General features: G+C 40.0%; 1 protein-coding gene across 2 annotated transcripts in view; it reads left to right on the top strand.

Moving 5' to 3' along the window:
* The first annotated feature begins 7422 nt into the window (after positions 1–7422).
* Positions 7423–22148, top strand: part of LOC145536418 (uncharacterized) — a 96845-nt gene continuing 82119 nt past the window's right edge. For both annotated transcript variants that reach the window (XM_081565767.1, XM_081565766.1), the window contains exon 1: positions 7423–7795. In XM_081565767.1, the coding sequence (XP_081421893.1) occupies positions 7504–7795 (292 nt within the window). In that variant the 5' untranslated portion in view covers positions 7423–7503. The remainder of the gene's footprint in view (positions 7796–22148) is intronic.

The following is a 22148-nucleotide window of genomic DNA, read 5'->3' as shown; positions in this document are numbered from 1 at the left end:
TATATATATGAAATCATACAGGATACAACGTTTTGAGACTGACTTTTTTGGACACTAGGCATAATGCATTTGAAATCCATCCAAGTTACTGTGTACTATAAATAGCCTTTTCTTTTTATTGCTGAGTAGAATTTCATGGTGTGGATGTACCAGAGCTTGCTTAACCGCTTATCCATGATGGGACATTTGTTTGTTCCCAGTTTGGGGCTATTACCAATAAAGCTTCTCTGAACATGTACATGCAAATTTTTGTGTGTCTAAGGATTTTTAGAGACTGGGTGCCTCTGTCTCTCCTTTGTCATTTCCTGGTGGTTTTACGCAAAGAAAAAAGTATAAAAGACTTAGCATCTACTAGTAACTTTGTTAAAAGGAAAGTCCCAAATCAGTTCCAATGAAAGACTTGAGTTGTAGAAAATAATCTGTAAAAAAGTTGGTCACTACTACTATTACCACAATTCTGCCCTGATGTGTATAAGTGCTTATATCATTTGGACCTTACATTTAGTGTTTTTTAAATATCTTAGATGAAGATATCAACCAGGAAATGTTAGCAACTATTAAACAACCACCATATATGACTTGGTATCTCTTACACCAGGGAAAAGTAATCAGTGATCCTATATTGACCAAATCCAATATAGATTAAAGATCATGTGTTGAGTGAATATGTGTGAAAGGGGAATTTATAGTGGACAAAAAGAAAAAGAAACTTATTTTAAAATATTTCTTGTATGGGGTCACCAAATGTCAGAGGATTTACAAATTGGCAAATATGAAACTATCTCCTATCTCCAACATAAAGAACGAATTGTCAAGAACAGTGCAGAGTGAAGGGAACAATGCTTTTGGCTGGAGCTTCATATTGTCTCAGCAACATCTTCTGAGGCCTGATCTTGCTCTGGAATCCCTCCTCCCAGATGAATAAATGTGAAGCTCTTATGATAGATCAGCCATTTAAGATGGGTTCAAAAAGAGTTTATTCTATCACATTCAGTATTTCTCCATCCAGGAATCCACAAGTAGGTTTAAGCTCCACTTTCCAGAAGCCTCTTACAGATGAATGATTGCCAGAGGTAGAGGGTTGGGGGGAGTGGGCATGAGGCAAAATGGTGAAGGGAGTTAAAAGGCACAAACTTCCAGTTATAAGTTGAATAAGTTCTGGGGATATAACGTACAGCATGGTGACTATAGTTAATAATATTTTATTGTATACTTGAAAGTTGCTAAGAGAGTAGATCTTAAAAATTCTTATCACAAGAAAAATCATTGTAATTGTGTGACGTGATGGATGTTTTGTCTGACCTTGCAGTGCAGCATGTGGGATCTTAGTTGTCCCACCAGGGATCAAACCCAGGTCCCCTGCATTGGAAGCTCGGAGTTTTAACCACTGGACCACCAGGAAAGCTTCTGAAATGATGGAGGTTAATTAAAATTATCGTGCTAATCATTTGTCAGTAAATACATATACCTAATCATTATGTTGTACATCTGAAAGTAATGCAATATGTTAATTATATCTCAATAAAACTGTGGGAAAAAGAAGTCCTTATTTCTCAGATAAAGAAGTAAGCATTTTTTTGCTCTCTATACTCAGCTGTAGACAGGTCAAATAAGTTTAAACATCATTTGAGCATACCCTCCAGCTTCTCCTTATGGGAAATGAGGTCCATAAAACTTCTTTCTTGTCCATAGATTTTATTATGAAGGTAAATTAAAGAATGAGAATGTCAAGGAGGAAGAAAATTTTTCCTCTCCCAGGTGGTGCTAGTGATAAAGAATCCTCCTGCCAATGCAGGAAATGCAAGAGATGCAGGTTTGATCCCTGGGTCAGGAAGCTCTCCTGGGGAAGGAAATGGACAGAGGACCTTTGTGGGCTATAGTCCATGGGGTCGACTGAAGTGACTTAGTACTACTCTTCCAGGATTTTCTGAGTGGTGGAAGAATTAAATTGACATGAGAAAGATAAACGGGAGAAAATCAAACAGAAGTTTAATAACGTGTACACATGGGAGAGACCCAGGAAAACCAAGTAATTCATCAAAATGGCCAAAGCCTTTACCTTAAATATCATCCTCAGTTAAAGACAAAAGAGAATATTGGGGGTTGTGGTTTGGGACTTCAAAGATGAGGAAGACAAGCGACATTGAGACGGAAAAGCGAATGTTTGGTAAATAAATGGGTGCTGGGCCAGGCAGAGACAACAGGACATGGAGAGGAATTTTAATAAGCAGAGTTTGCTGGATTTCTTCCTGTCAACACAGCTACTTAGCTATGGTGATAACGCTTCCTGGAACAGCTCTTCTGTCTACATTCTTTTAGGCTTCAGGGGGAAGATCAAAGGTTATTCCTGAGTCTTTTGGGCCTTAAAATTAATCAGCTGAAATGAATCCTCTTCTCAAAGAGACATATAATATTAGGGTGGCAAATATTGCTCCCTTACAGAGGAGAAATGTTTTGAGTTTTTCATTAAAAATATGCAACATAAATTTAAAACACTAATATTTTCGGTTCAGTTGTTACAAATGTGAACAGGCTGTTCAGTTCAAGAGGTGAGGGAAGACACCGCCCCCAAAATGCAGTGACAAATAATCTTTGGGTTGAGTCCTCAGCTTATTGAACTGTCAGTGCTGAATTGTCAGTAAATCAAGAAGGATGTTAATGAGCATCTGTGCTTCAGCTTTCATTGCCATTTGGCAAACAGTAGCACAAAAAGAAAATGGTAATTAGCAATAAAGGTGTGTTTATTGGTTTGTGCAACTGACAGAGGCTGTATGTCTCTTCGGCACAGTATGTGTCTTTTATAAAACTGCCAGACGATGGAAGCAAAACCTGTTCTCTTTTCCTTTAGGCTAGAACTTTAGAACCTTGAAGTGCCACTAGAAGAGAATCAATTATTGTGGGAATGAGAATTTATTGTTTTCATTGAAAAACAAAACAAAGAGATTTAGCGAAGTGGGGATACATTTGAGTAGCCCTCAGTTCAATTCAGTTCAGTCGCTCAGTCGTGTCCGACTCTTTGCGACCCCATGAATCGCAGCACGCCAGGCCTCCCTGTCCATCACCAACTCCCGGAGTTTACCCAAACTTATGTCCATTGAGTCGGTGATGCCATCCAGCCATCTCATCCTCTGTCAGCCCCTTCTCCTCCTGCCCCCAATCCTTCCCAGCATCAGGGTCTTTTCAAATGGTCAACTCTTCATATGAGGTGGCCAAAGTATTGGAGTTTCAGCTTCAACATCAGTCCTTCCAATGAACACCCAGGACTGATCTCCTTTAGGATGGACTGGTTGGATCTCCTTGCAGTCCAAGGGGCTCTCAAGAGTCTTCTCCAACACCACAGTTCAAAAGCATCAGTTCTTCGGCGCTCAGCTTTCTTTATAGTCCAACTCTCACATCCATACATGACTACTGGAAAAACCATAGACTTGACTAGACGGATCTTTGAGTAGCCCTCAGTCCCTTCCTATTCCAAAGGCCTTTTCTAAAGCCTGCCTTCCCACCCCAATCCATTCTCCATGTTGGCTCCTGTCATCTTTCTTAAGGGAAAATTGATCAGGACATTCTCCTGATGAAAACCTTTCAATGGGTTCTCAGAATAGGATCCAGCTTCCTAGAGTGTTTGGCAAGTCTGGTGATGTAGCCCTTTCCAACTCTCTAGTTTCTCCTTACTCCTCAGGCCACTATTCACCATCCCCTCGAAGTCTGCACTCTGAGAAGGGAAGTTATGAGGAGAGGGAAGCAGGCATGTTTATACTCTTCTGGAGAAAGAGTACATTGGCACAGTCAGGGTGGAGAACAAGGTGGCAACCTGTAATAAAGCAGGAAGTGTTTGCTCTTGGCAGTCTTGTTATTTCCCTTCCAGGTACGCAATTGAAAACTTCAGGAAGTGCACTGGTATGTTCTTTGCAGTGTTTCTGACAACAGAGAAGAAGCAAAAAAACCCCACATAAATAAAAGAATGAATAAATACACTGTAGTATCCTCACATAATGGAATCATACACAGAGTAACAATTAAAGAGGTAGTGGTATACTACATTGACAAATGTCCAAAACTTAATGTTGAATTAAAAAATATATTCCCAAATGATAGATACAACATGATGCAACTTGTGTAAAATTTTTAAGTGAATGAAAAATTATGTATAGTTTATGGGCACATACATGGTGGTTTAGTCACCAAGTTGTGCCTGATTTTTGTGACCTTGTGTACTGTAGCCCACCAGGCTCCTTTGTCCATGGGATTTTCCAGGCAAGAATACTGGAGTGGGTTGTCATTTCCTCCTCCAGGGGATCTTCCCAACCAAGGGATCAAACCCTGGTCTCCTGCATTGCAGGCAGATTCTTTACCTACTAAGCCACCAGGGAACCCCAGGCACATATATATGTGCCTAAAAATAAAAAGAAGAGACATGCAACAACTTCTAGGAGAGAGGTTACTTCGGGGGAAAAGAGGGAGGGGAAGGAGAATGGATAGGAGAGGATTATAAAGGGGCTTCACTTTTAAGGAAATATTTTATTTCATATCCACCTGTGATATTGTGACTTCTAATAATAAATATATATTTGGTGTTTGTTTCAGTCACCCAGCTCCTAAAACCCTTGGAATTTTCTAAGCAATGAGAACAATAAAGGTATCTTCGGTTTGTTAATGAAGCGACTTTTGGGAAGCAGCTAAGGATGGGGGTTGGTTGCCAGTGGAGCCAATCTCATGAATAGAGGGTTAAAACTTTCAGTTTCTCTAGGGTGTAGAGAAGGACTAGATATTGAATTCAGTCACCAATGACCAACGATTTAATCAAGCTTGCTTATGTAGCAGTCTCCATAAAAGCTCAAAAGGACAGGGTTTAGAGAGCTTCTAGGTTGGTGAACATGTGGAGGTCTGGGGAGAGTGGCGCCTTAGGAGCTTGCCCCCTCACACCTTGCCTGGTACATCTCTTCTACCCGGTTTTGAAATAGGTAGTTTAGTAAGTAAAATGTTTCTCTGAGATCTGTGAGCTGCTCCACCAAATTAATCAAACCCAAATCCTGCAGCATTAGAGAGGTTGGAACAGCCAATCTGTAGCCAGTAGGCCAGAAGTACATGTGACAATCTGGACTTGAAATTGGCATCTGATGTGGGGTGAGGGGGCAGTCTTGCAGGACAGAGCCATTAACCTGTGGGATCTAATCCTATCTCCCAGTAGCTAGCTTCAGCATTGACTTGAATGGTAGGAAACTCTCCTTCAAGTCAGAATTGGTAATAGAATCATTTTACTATTATCTATCTAAGAAAATGTGTGAAATGTTGTAACAAATGTTAACATTTGTTAAATCTAGGTGGTGAATATACAGGTGTTCAATCTATTGTTTTTGTGTAGTTTGTTTGAAAATTTTTCATTAAAAATCATTATCTACACATTCAAATTTTTTTTTGTCATAAATGAGAAACACACAAATAAAAACTCAAGCAGTGGAGTGGATGGAACACAATGGTGGGGTGTTGTATTTACCTTCTTCTCAGTCATCTGCCTTTTTTCTTCTTCCTTTTCAGGGTTATAGTGCATAACATAAATCATGCAGTTTCAAGGGCTTTTGTACTGTGTATTTTTCTGATGATGGAATATTTCCTGAAGCTGTAGCCATGAGCTATAAAACTAGATAGAGTGTGGACTTAAACATCTAAATGAATGAGGCTTGTGGTCTACTTTACTGATAAATGGGGCTATTGGGTAGTATAATTACCACTGGTTGAATTTGTTTTCCACAAAGACTCCTCTGAACTTAGTTCTTCACACTGTAATGGAGTGTAAGTTGGTACAATCACTGTGGAAAACCATTTGGCATTACATAGTAGAGTTGTACCTACACTCAGCATATGACCTACCAATTACACTTCTATTTTAGACTCTAAAACAAACCTGCACCAGGAATCATATCCATAGAAGTTGTTATGATAGCTAAAAAACAGTCAAACAAGCATACGGAAGTGTCACATCCAAACACTGGAGAATAAATAAAGCAGAGAAAATGAATGAGACTGAACTACAACAGGTCATGTAAGAATACACACAGGATGATTCTGTTTATATAAAATCAAATATATGAAAAGATTAAACTGTATTTTAAGAGGTACATGCATGCGAGCTCAGTCACTTCAGTCCTGTCTGACTCTTGATGACCCCATGGACTATAGACCACCAGGCTCCTCTGTCTATGGGATTCTCCAGGCAAGAATACTGGAGTGGGTTGTCATATCCTCCTCCAGGGGCTCAGGGATCGAACCCACATCTCTTACATCTCTGGCATTGGCAGGTGGGTTCTTTACTACTAGCACCACCTGGGAAGCCCAAGAGGTACATACATATATGGAAAAACTGTGATGGAAAGTATTGGAATGATGAACACATAATTCAGGATATTAGGTTTCTTTCTTGGGAGGGAAGGAAAACTATTAGCCAAGGACTTACAAAAGACATCACAGAAACTGGGCATTTTTTTTTTTTTTTTTTTTTTTAGCGGAGGGGAAGTCAGGATTTATTAAGAACATCAGTGTCCAGGGCATTTTTTAAAAAAAACCATATACCTTTAAAGGGCTTCCCTGGTGGCTCAGCTGGTAAAGAATCCGCCTGCAATGCGGGAGTCCTGGGTTCAATCCCTGGGTTGGGAAGGTCCCCTGGAGAAGGCAAAGGCTACCCACTCCAGTATTCTGGCCTGGAGAATTCCATGGACTATGTAATCCATTGGCCACCTGATGCGAAGAGCTGACTGATTTGACTCACGTAATATCCTGAATTATGTATTCATCATTCCAATACTTTCCACTCTTTTTGCTCTGTTTGCTTGGAGGCACAGCTTTGCCTCCACCCCCGGTGGAGGGGGCGCAACACCCGCTGAGGAATAAGCATCTGTTGCTGTAAGCCGATGGCAGGAGACTGAGTGTATGTGTCTGAGCTTTGCGACCCCATGGGATTTCCCAGGCAATACTGGAGTGGGTTGCCATTTCCTCCTCCAAGGGATCGTCCCTACCCAGGGATCGAACGTGCCTCACCTGCCTCTCCTGCATTGCAGGCAGATTCTTTACAGCTGCACCACCTGGGAAGCCCGAACCCGAGTATGGATGACACATACCGTTTACGCTCTACTGTTCTGCTGCTATGGTGGGGGGTGGTTTAGTCGCTAAGTGGTGTCCGACTCTTGCGACCCCATGGACTGTAGCCTACCAGGCTCCTCTGTCCATGGGATTCTCCAGGCAAGAACACTGGAATGGGTTGCTGTTTCCCTCTCATTTGGGCAGGTGGCGCTAATGATAAATCACCCGCCTGCCAATGCAGGAGACGTAAAAGACCAGGTTCCATCCTTGGGTGGGGAAAATTCCCTGAAGAAGAAAATGGCAACCCACTCCAGTATTCTTGCCTGAAGAATCCCATGGACAGAGGAGCCTACAGTCCATAGGGTAGCACAGAGACGGGCACGACTGAAGCAACTTAGCACGCACGCAAGCACACCCTTGTCAACACAGAATATGCAGAATAAGGACAAGGTGAACAATGGCTTCCACACTACACTGCCCAGAAACCTCCACGCGCAGCTGCGCCACCAGCCCGCCCGCCCCCAGGCGGACTCCACTCCAAGCGGCTCCACCCACCGCGGCAGGATCCGACCCAGGCCTTGCAGCCACGAGTCAGGGAGGAGGAGCAATGGTTATAAAACCGGAAACTCGCTGCCTCCGCCGGTTCCTGCGACGCTGTCGCCATCTGCTTCCCGTCCTCGCCAGGGCCGCGCCGAAACTGAGTGTTTTGTTCTGCTGGTTATAGGTATGTTTCTTTTATTTTTATTATTTTAAATATATGAAGGGAATTCCCAGGCAGTCCAGTGGTTCACTGCCAAGGGGGCAGGTTCAGTCCCTGGTGGGGGAAGTAAAATCCCACAAGCCGCGAGGTGTGGCCAAAACATGTGCGTGGATTCTTAGTTGCTCAGTCGTCTCCGACTGTTTACTACCCCATGGACTGTAGCCCGCTACGCTTCTCTGTCCATGGGATTTCCCAGGCAAGAATACTGTAGTGGGTTGACATTCCCTATTCCCTCCTCCAGGGAATCTTCCTGACTCAAGGATCAAACCTGTCTCCTGCATTGGTAGGCGGAATCCTTACCATCTGCGTCACCAGGGAAGCCTCCCTTTTATGCATGTGTTGTACTTACTAATAAAAACAAGACATTTCTAATTTTAAAGACAGGTCTAGAAATAATGCACAAGGGAAGTCTCTTGTCAGTAGAGGTCAGCGATCTATCCACAGGGCCCAGTTACAGACTTGTTGAAGTCATGGTCTGACTATCTCCTTTTACTTGTTGGTCTTTGGACACCTGCTTCAGTGTTTTGTCAGAGTGCTGAAAGCTGCTGAGCCTTTGTATTGCGATTTGTGAAATAGTTGGACAGCACCCGTCCGTAATTACCTCATCTCCTCATGGATGAAATTCTCCTACTAAATATGTGTTCTGTCTCTTGCTGCTGCTGCTGCTAAGTCGCTTCAGTCATGTCTGACTCTGTGCGACCCCATTAGACGGCAGCCCGCCAGGCTCCCCCGTCCCTGGGATTCTTCCCTACAGTTTTTTCAAAACGCAAAGCTACCTAAAAGAAACGTCATATAAGTCTCCATTATCTGAATGTGAATGAAACTATACTTTGCCTGCTTGGGAAAGGAGAAGTAGCTCTGAGTAGGAACCAAGGTGGGAAGGAATGGGGTCCAGAATGACGAGTGGGAGAATCTCACTGAGAACCTTTGTGGACAGCCGCCATCTTGCCTGTAAGTGGTATAGGAAGAATTGGAAGAAAATTTCAGTGCTTATTCCTTGAGTGGGGTATTTATTAGCCTTCAGGTCTTAATGGAGGAGATAGGTTTTGAAAGGGCCCGCCTGTGGTATACACATTGTTCAACCAAGAGCAGTGCTGCTGGCCTAAACTGGAAAAATGTTTGAGGGTCAGTGTCTAAAGGAAACCAGTTAGAATGCCCAGTGAGTTGGGGCAATATGGGGGGCAAAAATCATACGGTTGCTGAAGGGTATAAATCCCCAATTACAGCAAACAAGCAGGAGGTGGGGACCCTCGGGAATGATGGCAACAACAAATATTAGGAATGTGTAGGGTTTTTACTGTTCAGAAGCTTAAAGCCGCTTCTAAAGGAAGCAGCTAAAGGGTAGCAGGCAAGCAATATGACTTCCTGCATCTATTTTTGCTAGCTGCAGCATGCCCACATGAGCACACAGACAAAAATCTGGCTTTATTTATTCAATAGTAAAGTTGACTCAAGAGCTTTAGACAGAAGGCCCAGGATCCAGCGATTTTTGAGAAAAGGAAGGCTGGAGCTAGTAGCTTCAGTTCTGGCACGCAAGCTAGCATGAGAATCAATCCTCAGCTAAGGGCCAAGCTTGACAAAATCAACTTCAGTTGTTTTAATTGTCACGCAGCTGGACTAGAATTGCTTGCTTGTTACCATGCCATTAGCCTTTCAACTAAATATGTGCATTCATAATTGTTTGACAAAGGTATAAAGTCATGAAAATACACTACTGAAATATTAAATCTGACTCATTTAAATTTTAAAAGGCAGTTCCTGGCACACAGTAGGTGCTCCATAAATGTTGTTGAATGAGTTGAAATCAGGAAATTAAAAGAGATTGTTCAGCTTTCCAACAGTGCATTAAACTGAGTACACCATTTCTCAAGCTGAAAGGAAGCTAAATGAAAGGAAATGGGTTTATTTGATTGTCCCATGCACATAATGACGTGAAGTAATAAGGAAATTATTCAGATTATTCATCCCAAATTTTGCCTGACGTAGACAGATGATTAAGGCTTGTGTTTTTTTGTAAATCTGCATTATTCAGACAGCTTCTTCCCTGTTCCCCTTCCCTTTATAAATGAGAAAACAAAGGGCTCTAAACCAAGTCCCGGATTTGTAAACATAGTGTACCATCTATTTGGCTTATCTCCTCAGAGGAGGTAAGTATAAAGTCATTGCAAAAGACTCAGGTTGGAGATATGACAAGCTAAGTGGCTTCCTGATGTCCCAGCACCTGCTTTCCTGTCTGTTTCTGATTTAGCTGGTGATACCCTAGAGATTCCTTTAAAAAAAAAAAAAAAAAGACTTGCATTCTTTCCAGCCACAGTATTGCATTCTGGTGGTCCAAGAGCTAATTTTTATCAGAATAAAACCTTGACCTTAGAAAATATCACTTCTTGGTTGATAAATGGGCTTGCCTCAAAGGAGATGATTTGAGAAGAGAGGAAAGATCACCAGGTGCAGCATCGTAGAGCCATCTGGGATCCCCAGTGACCACTTCAGCCTCTCAGAGTAGATTTCCCCTAAATCCACTCAATCCGTGAGCAGTTTGAGGGAGTCCATGGAAATGACTGAAAGCACAAAATAATCAAATGCCTCTAACCAGATGCTTTCCATAGAAAACTTGCGGAAGATCTAGTCCTGTTCTGACCTGAGATGGCATAGCTTTCCTCTGTCTTCATTTGAAGATCAGCATATGCTTTAAATTGATCAGTATCAGGTGGAACCTCAGTAGTTTTACCTCAGTAGGTAGAGTGCCTATGTATTGGGTATGTAAACAAACTCATGCACAGAAATCTCACACTCAAATCAGGCTACATAAATAAAACTCTCTTCACTGTGATGGAAAGCTAAATATGCACACTTGCAACTCACTTTTTAGTTAAAGATTTTGTTTTTTAGTGCAGTTTTAGGTTCATAGCAAAATTTCCCTTATAATCACATCACAATTTTATTTGTGTGATTCTTTTTATTTTTATTGTGTTATTATCTAGAAGATAAGCTTTCTAGGGCATGGGGCCATGTCTGCCTTGTTTGTAACTTTACAGCAATGCCCAGCACCAGGCCCAGCACAAACTTTGGTTCAATCAATGAGCAAATAAGTGGATGAATGTAGGTTTCAGCCAATTTAGTTGTCATTCTCTCACCACTTGAAGAGATCTGGACAGCCTTTCTGTCTTCTGAATATTCTAAGTGCCATACTCTGGAATCCTAGTACTGGCAGAACTGAACAGAGACCCGTAAAAAGGAGATGGTAAGAAAAAGCAAAAAAGGTGATGCCCACTGGCTTTTGCTAAAAATGCCAAGAGTCTGATACATAAACACTCATTCAATAACTTTGCTCATAACATCATTACTAAGATAAAATGGTAGGACTGGCTCTTTCTATCCATGGTTCTCCCCACCCAATCCATAATGTGTCTGTCTGTTTCTGACTTTTTCCTCAGACCTGTTATTAATGCTCATTTTAATCTGATTTCCTTGGTTTCCAATATATGTTTTGTTCAGGATGGGCGGTAGTGTTGATGGTGGATAGATAGTTTGTCTGGACACCCCTCTACAGGCAGTCACTTGAAATCATTCCTTTCTTTCCATCTACCAGAGAAGGAGCAGCAGAGTTGAGATCTTGAGTCCCATTTCCTTTCAAACTTGGCCACATTCATCCAAAGAAAATTTTGTTGTTTTAACTATTGTGTTCTGGGAAATACACTTGTAATGAATGAAACTTCATTCTGCTTATTTATATACTAATATATCTTTGGTAAATATGTTGCCCCTGAAAAGCAGCAATCTCTAATTCTTTTGGGTCAGTTATATAGCTGTTCATCTGAGACAATGTAATGGGGCTTCACTTATGTGAATGTAAGTGGTATTAATCACCACGGTCCAAGTTAGCATCCTCTCTGTCATTTGAACCAGGCAAACTGTAATTTGATGCTGCGTCATTTCCACCATAGAATTACAGAATATTGGATCTGGAAGGGACTGCAAATAGCCACTAGTACAGTCCTCTTATTTTACAGTTGAAGAGACTGAGGCCAATATGACACACATACTCTGAGCCAAGTAATACTAAGATCGTGCCATCACAGAAGATTACTGCCCATGGCTATTGTATTCGTTACTTTAAAATGTTTATCTTCTCCATATAACTCAACAAATGTCCACTTCTCTCTTTAAATTCTCTCTTCCCTACCCTCTCCGCAACTATTCTTATTTCCCACTCTTTCCTGTCTTTGACCCATTTCAGCAAGCCAGAGCAACATTACCTTTCCCCTTCCCCAGCTTGCTCAAGAGAAGTGGGCTATGAACAAAGTCAGTCCCTTCCAGCACCAGGCCAGAGCTCCTTAGCTAGTTCTATAGAAGTCCTGTGGCCAGCTTGATCCCCCCCTTAACATCTGACCATTTTGGTCTTTTGCACAAGCACAGAATTTCAGTACCTTTTTCATACAGACATTTGATGGTCTTTTTGACAGCCACTTTATAGACATTGTATCCTAAGCTGTCAAAAGCCTAGTTCCAAATTTGCTTTAAACAACTTTATGCACAGAGGCAGAATGGGATCCACCGTTGTCGGAAAATAACTTTTCTGGGACACAATGCCTAGAATGACCTGAGCCTGAGGGAGATTATGAGGCAGTTAGGATTTTATAGAGAATACTGGCTTGGTTTATCAACACAGGCTTAAAAGATACTTGGAAAGTCATCTCTTTTTTTTTCTCTTAAATCCAAGACCTGTTTGTAAGACAATGAATTCATGACTACACAAGTGATCACGTGCTAATGTTCAGTTTTTGATTTTGCCATCACTACAAAGAGACCAACTCACCTCTTAATCATATATTTCATTGTGTGTGAAAGTTGCTCAGTAGTATCCGACTCTTTGCGACCCCATAGACTGTAGCCTGCCAGACTCCTCTGTCCATGGGACTCTCACTGCCCCACCCCACCCCCCCAAAAAAGCATGGAGTCCTTCCTGCTCTTGATCCATCCATTCATGTAACAGGCCATGAACACTCAGTGACTCATGTAATATGATAGGTATTGTGTGAGGTTCTGGGGACATAACAGTCATTTAGATCATACTTTATCTCCTGGAGCTTACTTTACAGGACTGTACCCTGCCAGGCTCCTCTGTCTATGGAATTCTCCAGGCCAGAATACTGGAGTAGGTTGCCATTTCCTTCTCCAGGGGATCTTCCTGACCCAGGGATTGAACCTGGGTCTCCTGCATTGCAGGTGGATTCTTTACTGCCTGAGCCACCAGGAAAGCCTAATGTTCATGTAATAAGGATATCTATCCTGACCAGGGAAAACAAGCTTGCTGGATCTAAGGAGGCGTGGCTGCACTAGTCATGTCTGGAAAGAGGATGATAAAAGAGAGGCCAACAGGCAAGTGTGGAGGAGAATTTAAACTTTCCCTATTTCACAGTGTTGTCTAGGCCTACCCTTGACTAAAAGATACCCCTCGGAATAGTTATCATTCTCAAAATCTTATGTTACTCTCCTGCTTATAAACTTCTGTGGGCTCCTTGTTATTCTCAGGGTTAGATTTGAACTCCTTACTCCAACATGATAAAAAACTCTTCACAACTTAGAGTAAATCTGTTTCTCTATTTTTATATTCTCTCATATATACTTGTACATTCTGTCCAATGAAACCACACCATTTCTAGTCCTCCATACTTGTAAGCATGCTGTTTGCTAGAATACTGCCCACCGCCAATTTCCTCCTACCTAGTGAACTCTTTTTAATCCATCACAACTCAGTTGAAATGTAAAATCCTGATTAAAGTCTTTACTGGCTTTCCTAGTCTCCCTCCCCCATCCCATCCCATTCCATCTAATGAACTCTGTCCCCTCCTTTATTTGTTTTTGTTAGCAATAATAAGTTATAAACTTAATAATAAAGCATCTTTTGAGTACTTATTATATGTTCAATAATATATTGGACATTTTCACATATGCTTTCTAATATCATATATCCTGTGAGGTAGGTAGGTACTATTATTATTGCCATTAACAGATGGGGAAAACAATTTAAAAAAATTAACTTGTGCAAAGTCACATAGCATAGTAGATTTGAGATTCAGCCTCAGGGTGTTTGATTCCTGAGACCATATCCTTAGCCATTTATTTATTCTATTTATTCATTAATTCTACTTTTTCCTTCATTTGACTTTGTGTGTTAGTAAGTATATAAAGTCGGAGAAGGAAATGGCAACCCACTCCAGTACTCTTACCTGGAAAATCCCATGGACAGAGGAGCCTGGTAGGCTACAGTCCATGGGGTCGCAGAGAGTCAGACACGACTGAGCATGCACGCAAGTATATAAATGGAAAAAAATGTTACTTCATAGAGAGCTTTCACTGCCTTCCAAAGAGAAAGCAAACAGAGAAATGGGCAAGGAATCAAACTGAAATGCCCCTGCCCCAGAGTGGGCAAGATTTCTACTACTGTTTGTATGACTGAGCATGAGATTTTATTCATATTTCCTTTGACAAAGGTAGTTTTTCAATGAGTAAAAGCAAATAAAGCAGGAACTTCTTACCATGGCCTCAAAACACTACATTGATTGGCGGTTGTCTATCTCTACAACCACTGTCTCCTGACACTCTGTGTGTGTGTGTTAAGTCGCTTCAGTCGTGTCCAACTCTGTGGCCCCATGGACTGTAGTCCGCCAGGCTCCTTTGTCCATGGGATTCTCCAGGCAAGAATACTGGAGTGGGTTGCCATGCCCTCCTCCAGGGTATCTTCCCGACCCAGGGATAGAACCCAAGTCTCCTGCATTGGCAGGTGGGTTCTTTACCACTACCAACACCTAGGAAGCTCCATCCCTCTTTAATTGTGTTCTAATCACGCTTCTATATTTATAAGCCTTGAAAAGCTTTTTTCCATCTCAGAACCTTTGTTTATTATTATTATCACCACAATTTTAATAAAAAGTAAAATATCCCACTTGAATGGATACTCATGTTTACTTCAGACTTTTTTAAAGAAATAAAACATTACAAAGTTGAATTTCCCTGTGCTCTACTCTGCAGTCCCAAATCCCTTCCTCAGAGGCAGTCCCCATCATGAATTTGCTTTCTCTGCAGTCCATGTTTTCTAATTTTTTCAACATGTATGCATATGTGTTCATTTCTCAATATATAAGAATGATTTCATATGTATATAGATTTCTGGAACTTAGTTGTCTCATTATGTTTATGATGTTCATCCATGTTGACGTGTAGATTCAGTTCATTAATTTTTACTGCTGTATTTTCCACTGTAATATACCAAAATTAATTCATTATTAATTAATATATGTTATAAACAATGATAGGGGAATATAATGTTAATTGTATCATTATATATTACTTCAGATATTAATAATTTAATTATAATATTAATCTGGAGAATTCTCTGGATTATGGACATCTGTTATTTTCACAATTAAATGCAATGTTTTACTCAGCATCCTTGGAAATTATTGAGGGCATTATGCTAAATTTTTTTTTTTTTTTTGCTTTGGCTCCATCCCTTCATTGTTTCTGAAGTTATTTCTCCACTGATCTCCAGTAGCATATTGGGCACCTACCGACCTGGGGAGTTCATCTTTCAATGTCCTATCTTTTTGCCTTTTCATACTGTTCATGGGGTTCTCAAGGCAAGAATACTGAAGTGGTTTGCCATTCCCTTCTCCAGTGGACCACATGCTATCAGACATCTGCACCATGACCCATCAGTCTTGGGTGGCCCCACACGGCATGGCTTAGTTTCATTGAGTTAGACAAGGCTGTGGTCCGTGTGATCAGATGGGCTAGTTGTCTGTGATTGTGGTTTCAGTCTGTCTGTCCTCTAATGCCCTCTCTCAGTGCCTACCGTCTTACTTGGGTTTCTCTTACCTTGGACATGGGGTATCTCTTCACATCTATTTCTGCTTTATTGACTATGCCAAAGCCTTTGACTGTGTGGATCACAATAAACTGTGGAAAACTCTGAAGGAGATGGGAATACCAGACCACCTGACCTGCCTCTTGAGAAACCTATATGCAGGTCAGGAAGCAACAGTTAGAAATGGACATGGAACAACAGACTGGTTCCAAATAGGAAAAGGAGTACGTCAAGGCTGTATATTGTCACCCTGCTTATTTAACTTATATGCAGAGTACATCATGAGAAATTCTGGGCTGGAGGAAGCACAAGCTGGAATCAAGATTGCCAGGAGAAATATCAATAACCTCAGATATGCAGATGACACCACCCTTATGGCAGAACGTGAAGAAGAACTAAAGAGCCTCATGATGAAAGTGAAAGAGGAGAGTGAAAAAGTTGGCTTAAAGCTCAACATTCAGAAAACTAAGATCATGGCATCTGGTCCTATCACTACATGGCAAATAGATGGGGAAACAGTGGCTGTATTTATCTTTTTGGGCTCCAAAATCACTGCAGATGGTGATTGCAGCCATGAAATTTAAAGATGCTTACTCCTTGTAAGGAAAGTTATGACCAATCTAGACAGCATATTAAAAAGCAGACACATTACTTTGCCAACAAAGGTCCATCTAGTTAAGGCTATGGTTTTTCCAATAGTAATGTAGGGATGTGAGAGTTGGACTATAAAGAAAGCTGAGCACCGAAGAATTGATGCTTTTGAACTGTGGTGTTGGAGAAGACTCTTGAGAGTCCCTTGGACTGCAAGGAGATCCAACCAGTCCATCCTAAAGGAGATCAGCCCTGGGTGTTCATTGGAAGGACTGATGTTGAAGCTGAAACTCCAGTATCTTGGCCACCTGATGCGAAGAGCTGACTCATTTGAAAAGACCCTGATGCTGGGAAAGATTGAGGGCAGGAGGAGAAGGGGACGACAGAGGATGAGATGGTTGGATGGCATCACATCACTAAATGGACATAGATTTGGGAAGACTCCAGCAGTTAGTGATGGATAGGGAGGCCTGGCGTGCTGCGGTTCATGGGGTCGCAAAGAGTCAGACATGACTGAGCAACTGAACTGAACTGTGCTAAGTGATATATTGATAAGAGACAGAGAAAGGAAAATACCATGACATAATTTATATGTGGGATCTAAAACAGCCAAACTCACAGAAACAGAGTAGAATAGCAGTTACCAGGTACTAAGGGGTGGGGGAAATGGGAGCATGTCAATCAAAGGGTAAAAACTTCCTCCAGTTACAAGATGAATAAATTCTGGGGATTTAATGTAAATCATGGGCCCAAGTTCATGTCCATTGAATCGGTGATACTATCCAACCATGGTGACTATAGTTAACAATACTGTAATATATTCTTGAAACTTGCTAAGAGGATAAATCTTAAATGTTCTCACCACACACAGAAAAAATGGTAATTATGTGTTGGAGGTGTTAGCTAAAGTTATGGTGGTAATCATTTTGCAGTATATGTCTATCAAATCACCACACTGTACATCTTAAACTTACATAATGTTGCATGTCAATTATATTCCAATGAAGCTAGAATAAATGACAAGAGGATAATTACGAATATCTTTATACCAATAAATTTGAAAACCTAAGTAAAATAGACAAGTACCTAGAAATCTGTAGCTTACTTAATTAATTCAAGAAGATATATTCCTGGATATTCCTATAATCTGACTTTAAGAATCACAATTAATGATTTAAAAATTTACCATATATGAAAAAAAACCTGATACAGTTTTATGAGAAAGCATTACCAAATTCAACAATGTATGAGAAAGATAATACATCATGACTGAGTTGCATTCATTTCTACAAATTTGCATACCATTTCTACAATGGTCATCTGTCATCCTGCCAAATTTACTTAAGTACATGAACATATTTCAGGGCACTAGTGTGTTCCTTTAGTCATTTGTCTATCTCTGTGCCAATACATCAATTTTTAAATTATTACAGCTTTAAAATATATCTTGAAATCTTATAGCACCTGTTCCCCTATCATAGTCTTCTTTTCCCATTTGTCTTATTTATTGGATTTTATTCTTCTAGATGAATTTTGGAATCAATTTTTTTACTCCAAAAAAAATGATATTGGATATCTTTTAAAATTGCATTTAATTTACAGATTAATTTGGTGGAGAACTGACATTTTTATAATGAGTATAGCAGGTCTTTCCAGTTGCTATGTCCTCAATAACTTCTAGACAATGATCTTGATTTATTTTTAAAATTTACTTATAGGTGCTTTAAAAGTTCATTGCTATTTTGAATGAATTTTTTTGTCTTATTATGTTTCCTAGTTGGTTATCACTACTGCATAAAGGCAGTAGAGATGTTGATTTTCATTGATCTCTGATGTCCTCCAAGTTTATCTGAAAATAAAAGCATAATGAAGATCCAAATATATAAGAAGAAAGTTTAACTAAGCACTCATTCTGAATGGTTCTGTATTGCATGATTTAACTATTCATGTAGTTGCCTGTTTGTGTATTAGTATTCTTGCCTGGAGAATCCCATGGACAGGGGAGCCTGGTGGGCTACAGTCCGTAGCATTGCAAAGAGTCAGACACAACTGAAGCAGCTTAACATGCACGCAGATGCCGCCCAATAAAAACAGAAATAAATGTGTATTTAAAGAATATTTTTTTAATTTTTATTTATTTTAATTGGAGGATAATTACTTTACAATATTGTAGTAGTTTTTGCCATACATTCACATGAATGAGCCATGGGTGTACATGGTGTACATGTGTGCCCCATCCTGAACCTCCCTCCCACATCCCTCCCCATCCCATCCCTCAGGGTCATCCCAGTGCACCAGCCCTGAGCACCCTGTCTCATGCATCAAACCTGGGCGGGCGATCTGTTTCACATATGATAATATACATGTTTCAATGCTATTCTCTCAAATCATCCCACCCTTGCCTTCTCCCACAGAGTCCAAAAGTCTGTTATTTACATTTGTGTCTCTTTTGCTATCTCACATATAGGGTCATCATTACCATCTTTCTAAATTCCATATATATGCATGAATATACTGTATTTGTGTTTTTCTTTCTGACTTACTTCGCTCTGTGTAATAGGCTCCAGTTTCATCTGCTTCATTAGAACTGATTCAAATGCATTCTTTTAATGGCTGAGTAATATTCCATTGTGTATATGTACCACAGCTTTCTTATCCATTCGTCTGCTGATGGACATCTAGGTTGCTTCTATGTCCTAGCTATTGTAAACAGTGCTGCGATGAACTTGGGGGTACATGTGTCTCTTTCAATTCTGGTTTGGTGTGTATGCCCAGCAGTGGGATTGCTGGGTCATATGACAGTTCTATTTCCATTTTTTAAGGAACCTCCACCCTGTTCTCCATCATGGCTGTACTAGTTTGCATTCCCACCAACAGTGTAAGAGGGTTCCCTTTTCTCCACACCCTCTCCAGCATTTATTGTTTGTAGATTTTTGGATAGCAGCCATTCTGACTGGCGTGAAATGGTACCTCATTGTGGTTTTGATTTGCATTTCTCTGAGAATGAGTGATGTTGAGCATCTTTTCATGTGTTTGTTAGCCATCTGTATGTCTTCTTTGGAGAAATGTCTGTTTGGTTCTTTGGCCCACTTTTTGATTGGGTTGCTTATTCTGGAATTGAGCGGCAGAAGCTGCTTGTATATTTTTGAGATTAATTCTTTGTCAGTTGCTTTATTTACTATTATTTTCTCCCATTCGGAAGGCTGTCTTTTCACCTCGCTTATAGTTTCCTTCATTGTGCAGAAGCCTTTAAGTTTAATTAGGTCCCATTTGTTTATTTTTGCTTTTATTTCCATTACTCTGGGAGGTGGGTCATAGAGGATCCTGCTATGATTTATGTCAGAGAGTGTTTTGCCTATGTTTTCCTCTAGGAGCTTTATAATTTCTGGGCTTACATTTAGATCTTTAATCCATTTTGAGTTTATTTTGGGGTACGGTGTTAGAAAGTGTTCTAGTTTCATTCTTTTACAAGTGGTTGAGCACCACTTGTTAAAGAGATTGTCTTTTCTCCATTGTATATTCTTGCCTCCTTTGTCAAAGATAAGGTGTCCATAGGTGCGTGGATTTATCTCTGGGCTTTCTATTTTGTTCCATTGATCTATGTTTCTGTCTTTGTGCCAGCACCATACTGTCTTGATGACTGTGGCTTTGTAGTATAGTCTGAAGTCAGGCAGGTTGATTCCTCCAGTTCCGTTCTTCTTTCTCAAGATTGCTTTGGCTATTCGAGGGTTTTTGTATTTCCATACAAATTGTGAAATGATTTGTTCTAGTTCTCTGAAAAATACTGTTGGTAGCTTGATAGGGATTGCATTGAATCTATAGATTGCTTTGGGTAGCATATTCATTTTCACTATATTGATTTTTCCAATCCATGAACATGATATATTTCTCCATCTATTTGTGTCATCTTTGATTTCTTTCAATCAGTGTTTTATAGTTGTCTATGTATAGGTCTTTTCTTTTGGTAGATATATTCCTAAGTATTCTTTTCGTTGCAATGGTGAATGGAATTGTTTCCTTAATTTCTCTTTCTGTTTTCTCATTGTTAGTGTATAGGAATGCAAGGGATTTCTGTGTGTTAATTGTATATCCTGAAACTTTACTATATTCGTTGATTAGCTCTAGTAATTTTCTGGTGGTGTCTTGAGGGTTTTCTATGTAGAGGATCATGTCATCTGCAAACAGTGAGAGTTTTACTTCTTCTTTTCCAATCTGGATTCCTTTTCTTTCTTTTTCTGCTCTGATTGCTGTGGCCAAAACTTCCAAAACTATGTTGAATAGTAGTGGTGAGAGTGGGCATCCTTGTCTTGTTCCTGACTTTAGGGGAAATGCTTTCAATTTTCACCATTGAGGATAATGTTTGCTCTAGGTTTATCATATATGGCTTTTATTATGTTGAGGTGTGTTCCTTCTATTCCTGCTTTTTGGAGGGTTTTTATCATAAATGGATGTTGAAATTTGTCAAGGCTTTCTCTGCATCTATTGAAATAATCATATGGTTTTAATCTTTCAATTGGTTAATGTGGTGTATCACGTTGATTGATTTGTGAATATTGAAGAATCCTTGCATTTGTGGGATAAAGCCCAGTTGGTCATGATGTATGATCTTTTTAATATGTTGTTGGATTCTGTTTGCTAGAATTTTGTTGAAGATTTTTGCATCCGTGTTCATCAGTGATATTGGCCTGTAGTTTTCTTTTTTTGTGGCATCTTTGTCAGGTTCTGGTATTAGGGTGATGGTGGCCTCATAGAATGAGTGGCAGTTTACCTTCCTGTGCAATTTTCTGGAAGAGTTTGAGTAGGGTGGGTGTTAGCTCTTCTCTAAATTTTTGGTTGAATTCAGCTGTGAAGCCATCTGATCCTGGGCTTTTGTTTGTTGGAAGATTTCTGATTACAGTTTTGATTTGTGTGCTTGTGATGGGTCTGTTAAAATTTTGTATTTCTTCCTGGTTCAGTTTTGGAAAGTTATACTTTTCTAAGAATTTGTCCATTTTATCCAAGGTGTCCATTTCATTGGCATATAGCTGCTGATAGTAGTCTCTTATGATCCTTTGTATTTCTGTGTTGTCTGTTGTGATTTCTCCATTTTCATTTCCAATTTTGTTAATTTGATTCCTCCCCCCCCTTTTTTTTCTTGATGAGTCTGGCTAATGGTTTTTCTATTTTATTTATCTTCTCAAAGAACCAGGTTTTTGCTTTGTTGATTTTGGCTATGGTCTCCTTTGTTTCTTTTGCATTTATTTCTACCCTAATTTTTATTATTTCTTTCCTTCTACTAACCCTGGGGTGCTTCACTTCTTCCTTTTCTTGTTGCTTTAGGTGAAGAGTTATTTTATTTATTTGATTTCTCTTCTGTTTCTTGAGGTAGGCTTGTATTGCTGTGAACCTTCCCCTTAGCAATGCTTTTACTGAATCCCATAGGTTTTGGGTTGTTGTGTTTTCATTTTTATTAGTTTCTATGCATATTTTGATTTCTTTTTTGATTTCTTCTGTGATTTGTTGCTTATTCAGAAGCGTGTTGTTTAGCCTTCATACGTTTGTGTTTTTAATAGTTTTTTTTTCCTGTAGTTGACATCTAATCTTACCACATTGTGATCAGAGAAGATGCTTGAGATGATTTCAGTTTTTTTGAATTTACCAAGGCTAGATTTATGGCCCAGGATGTGATCTGTCCTGGAGAATGTTCGTTTGCACTTGAGAAAAAGGTGAAATTGATTTTTTTGGGGTGAAATGTCCTATAGATATCAATTAGGTCTAACTGGTCCATTGTATCATTTAAAGTTTTTGTTTCCTTGCTCTTTTTCTGTTTAGTTGATCTACCCATAGGTGTGAGTGGGGTATTAAAGTCTCCCACTATTA

This window comes from Giraffa tippelskirchi, chromosome X, assembly GCF_054371585.1.
Source record: "Giraffa tippelskirchi isolate mGirTip1 chromosome X, T2T-mGirTip1v1.2.pri, whole genome shotgun sequence".
Lineage (NCBI taxonomy): Eukaryota > Metazoa > Chordata > Mammalia > Artiodactyla > Giraffidae > Giraffa > Giraffa tippelskirchi.
Note: the sequence above shows the minus strand (reverse complement) of the source record. Positions and strands in the feature narration are given on the sequence as shown.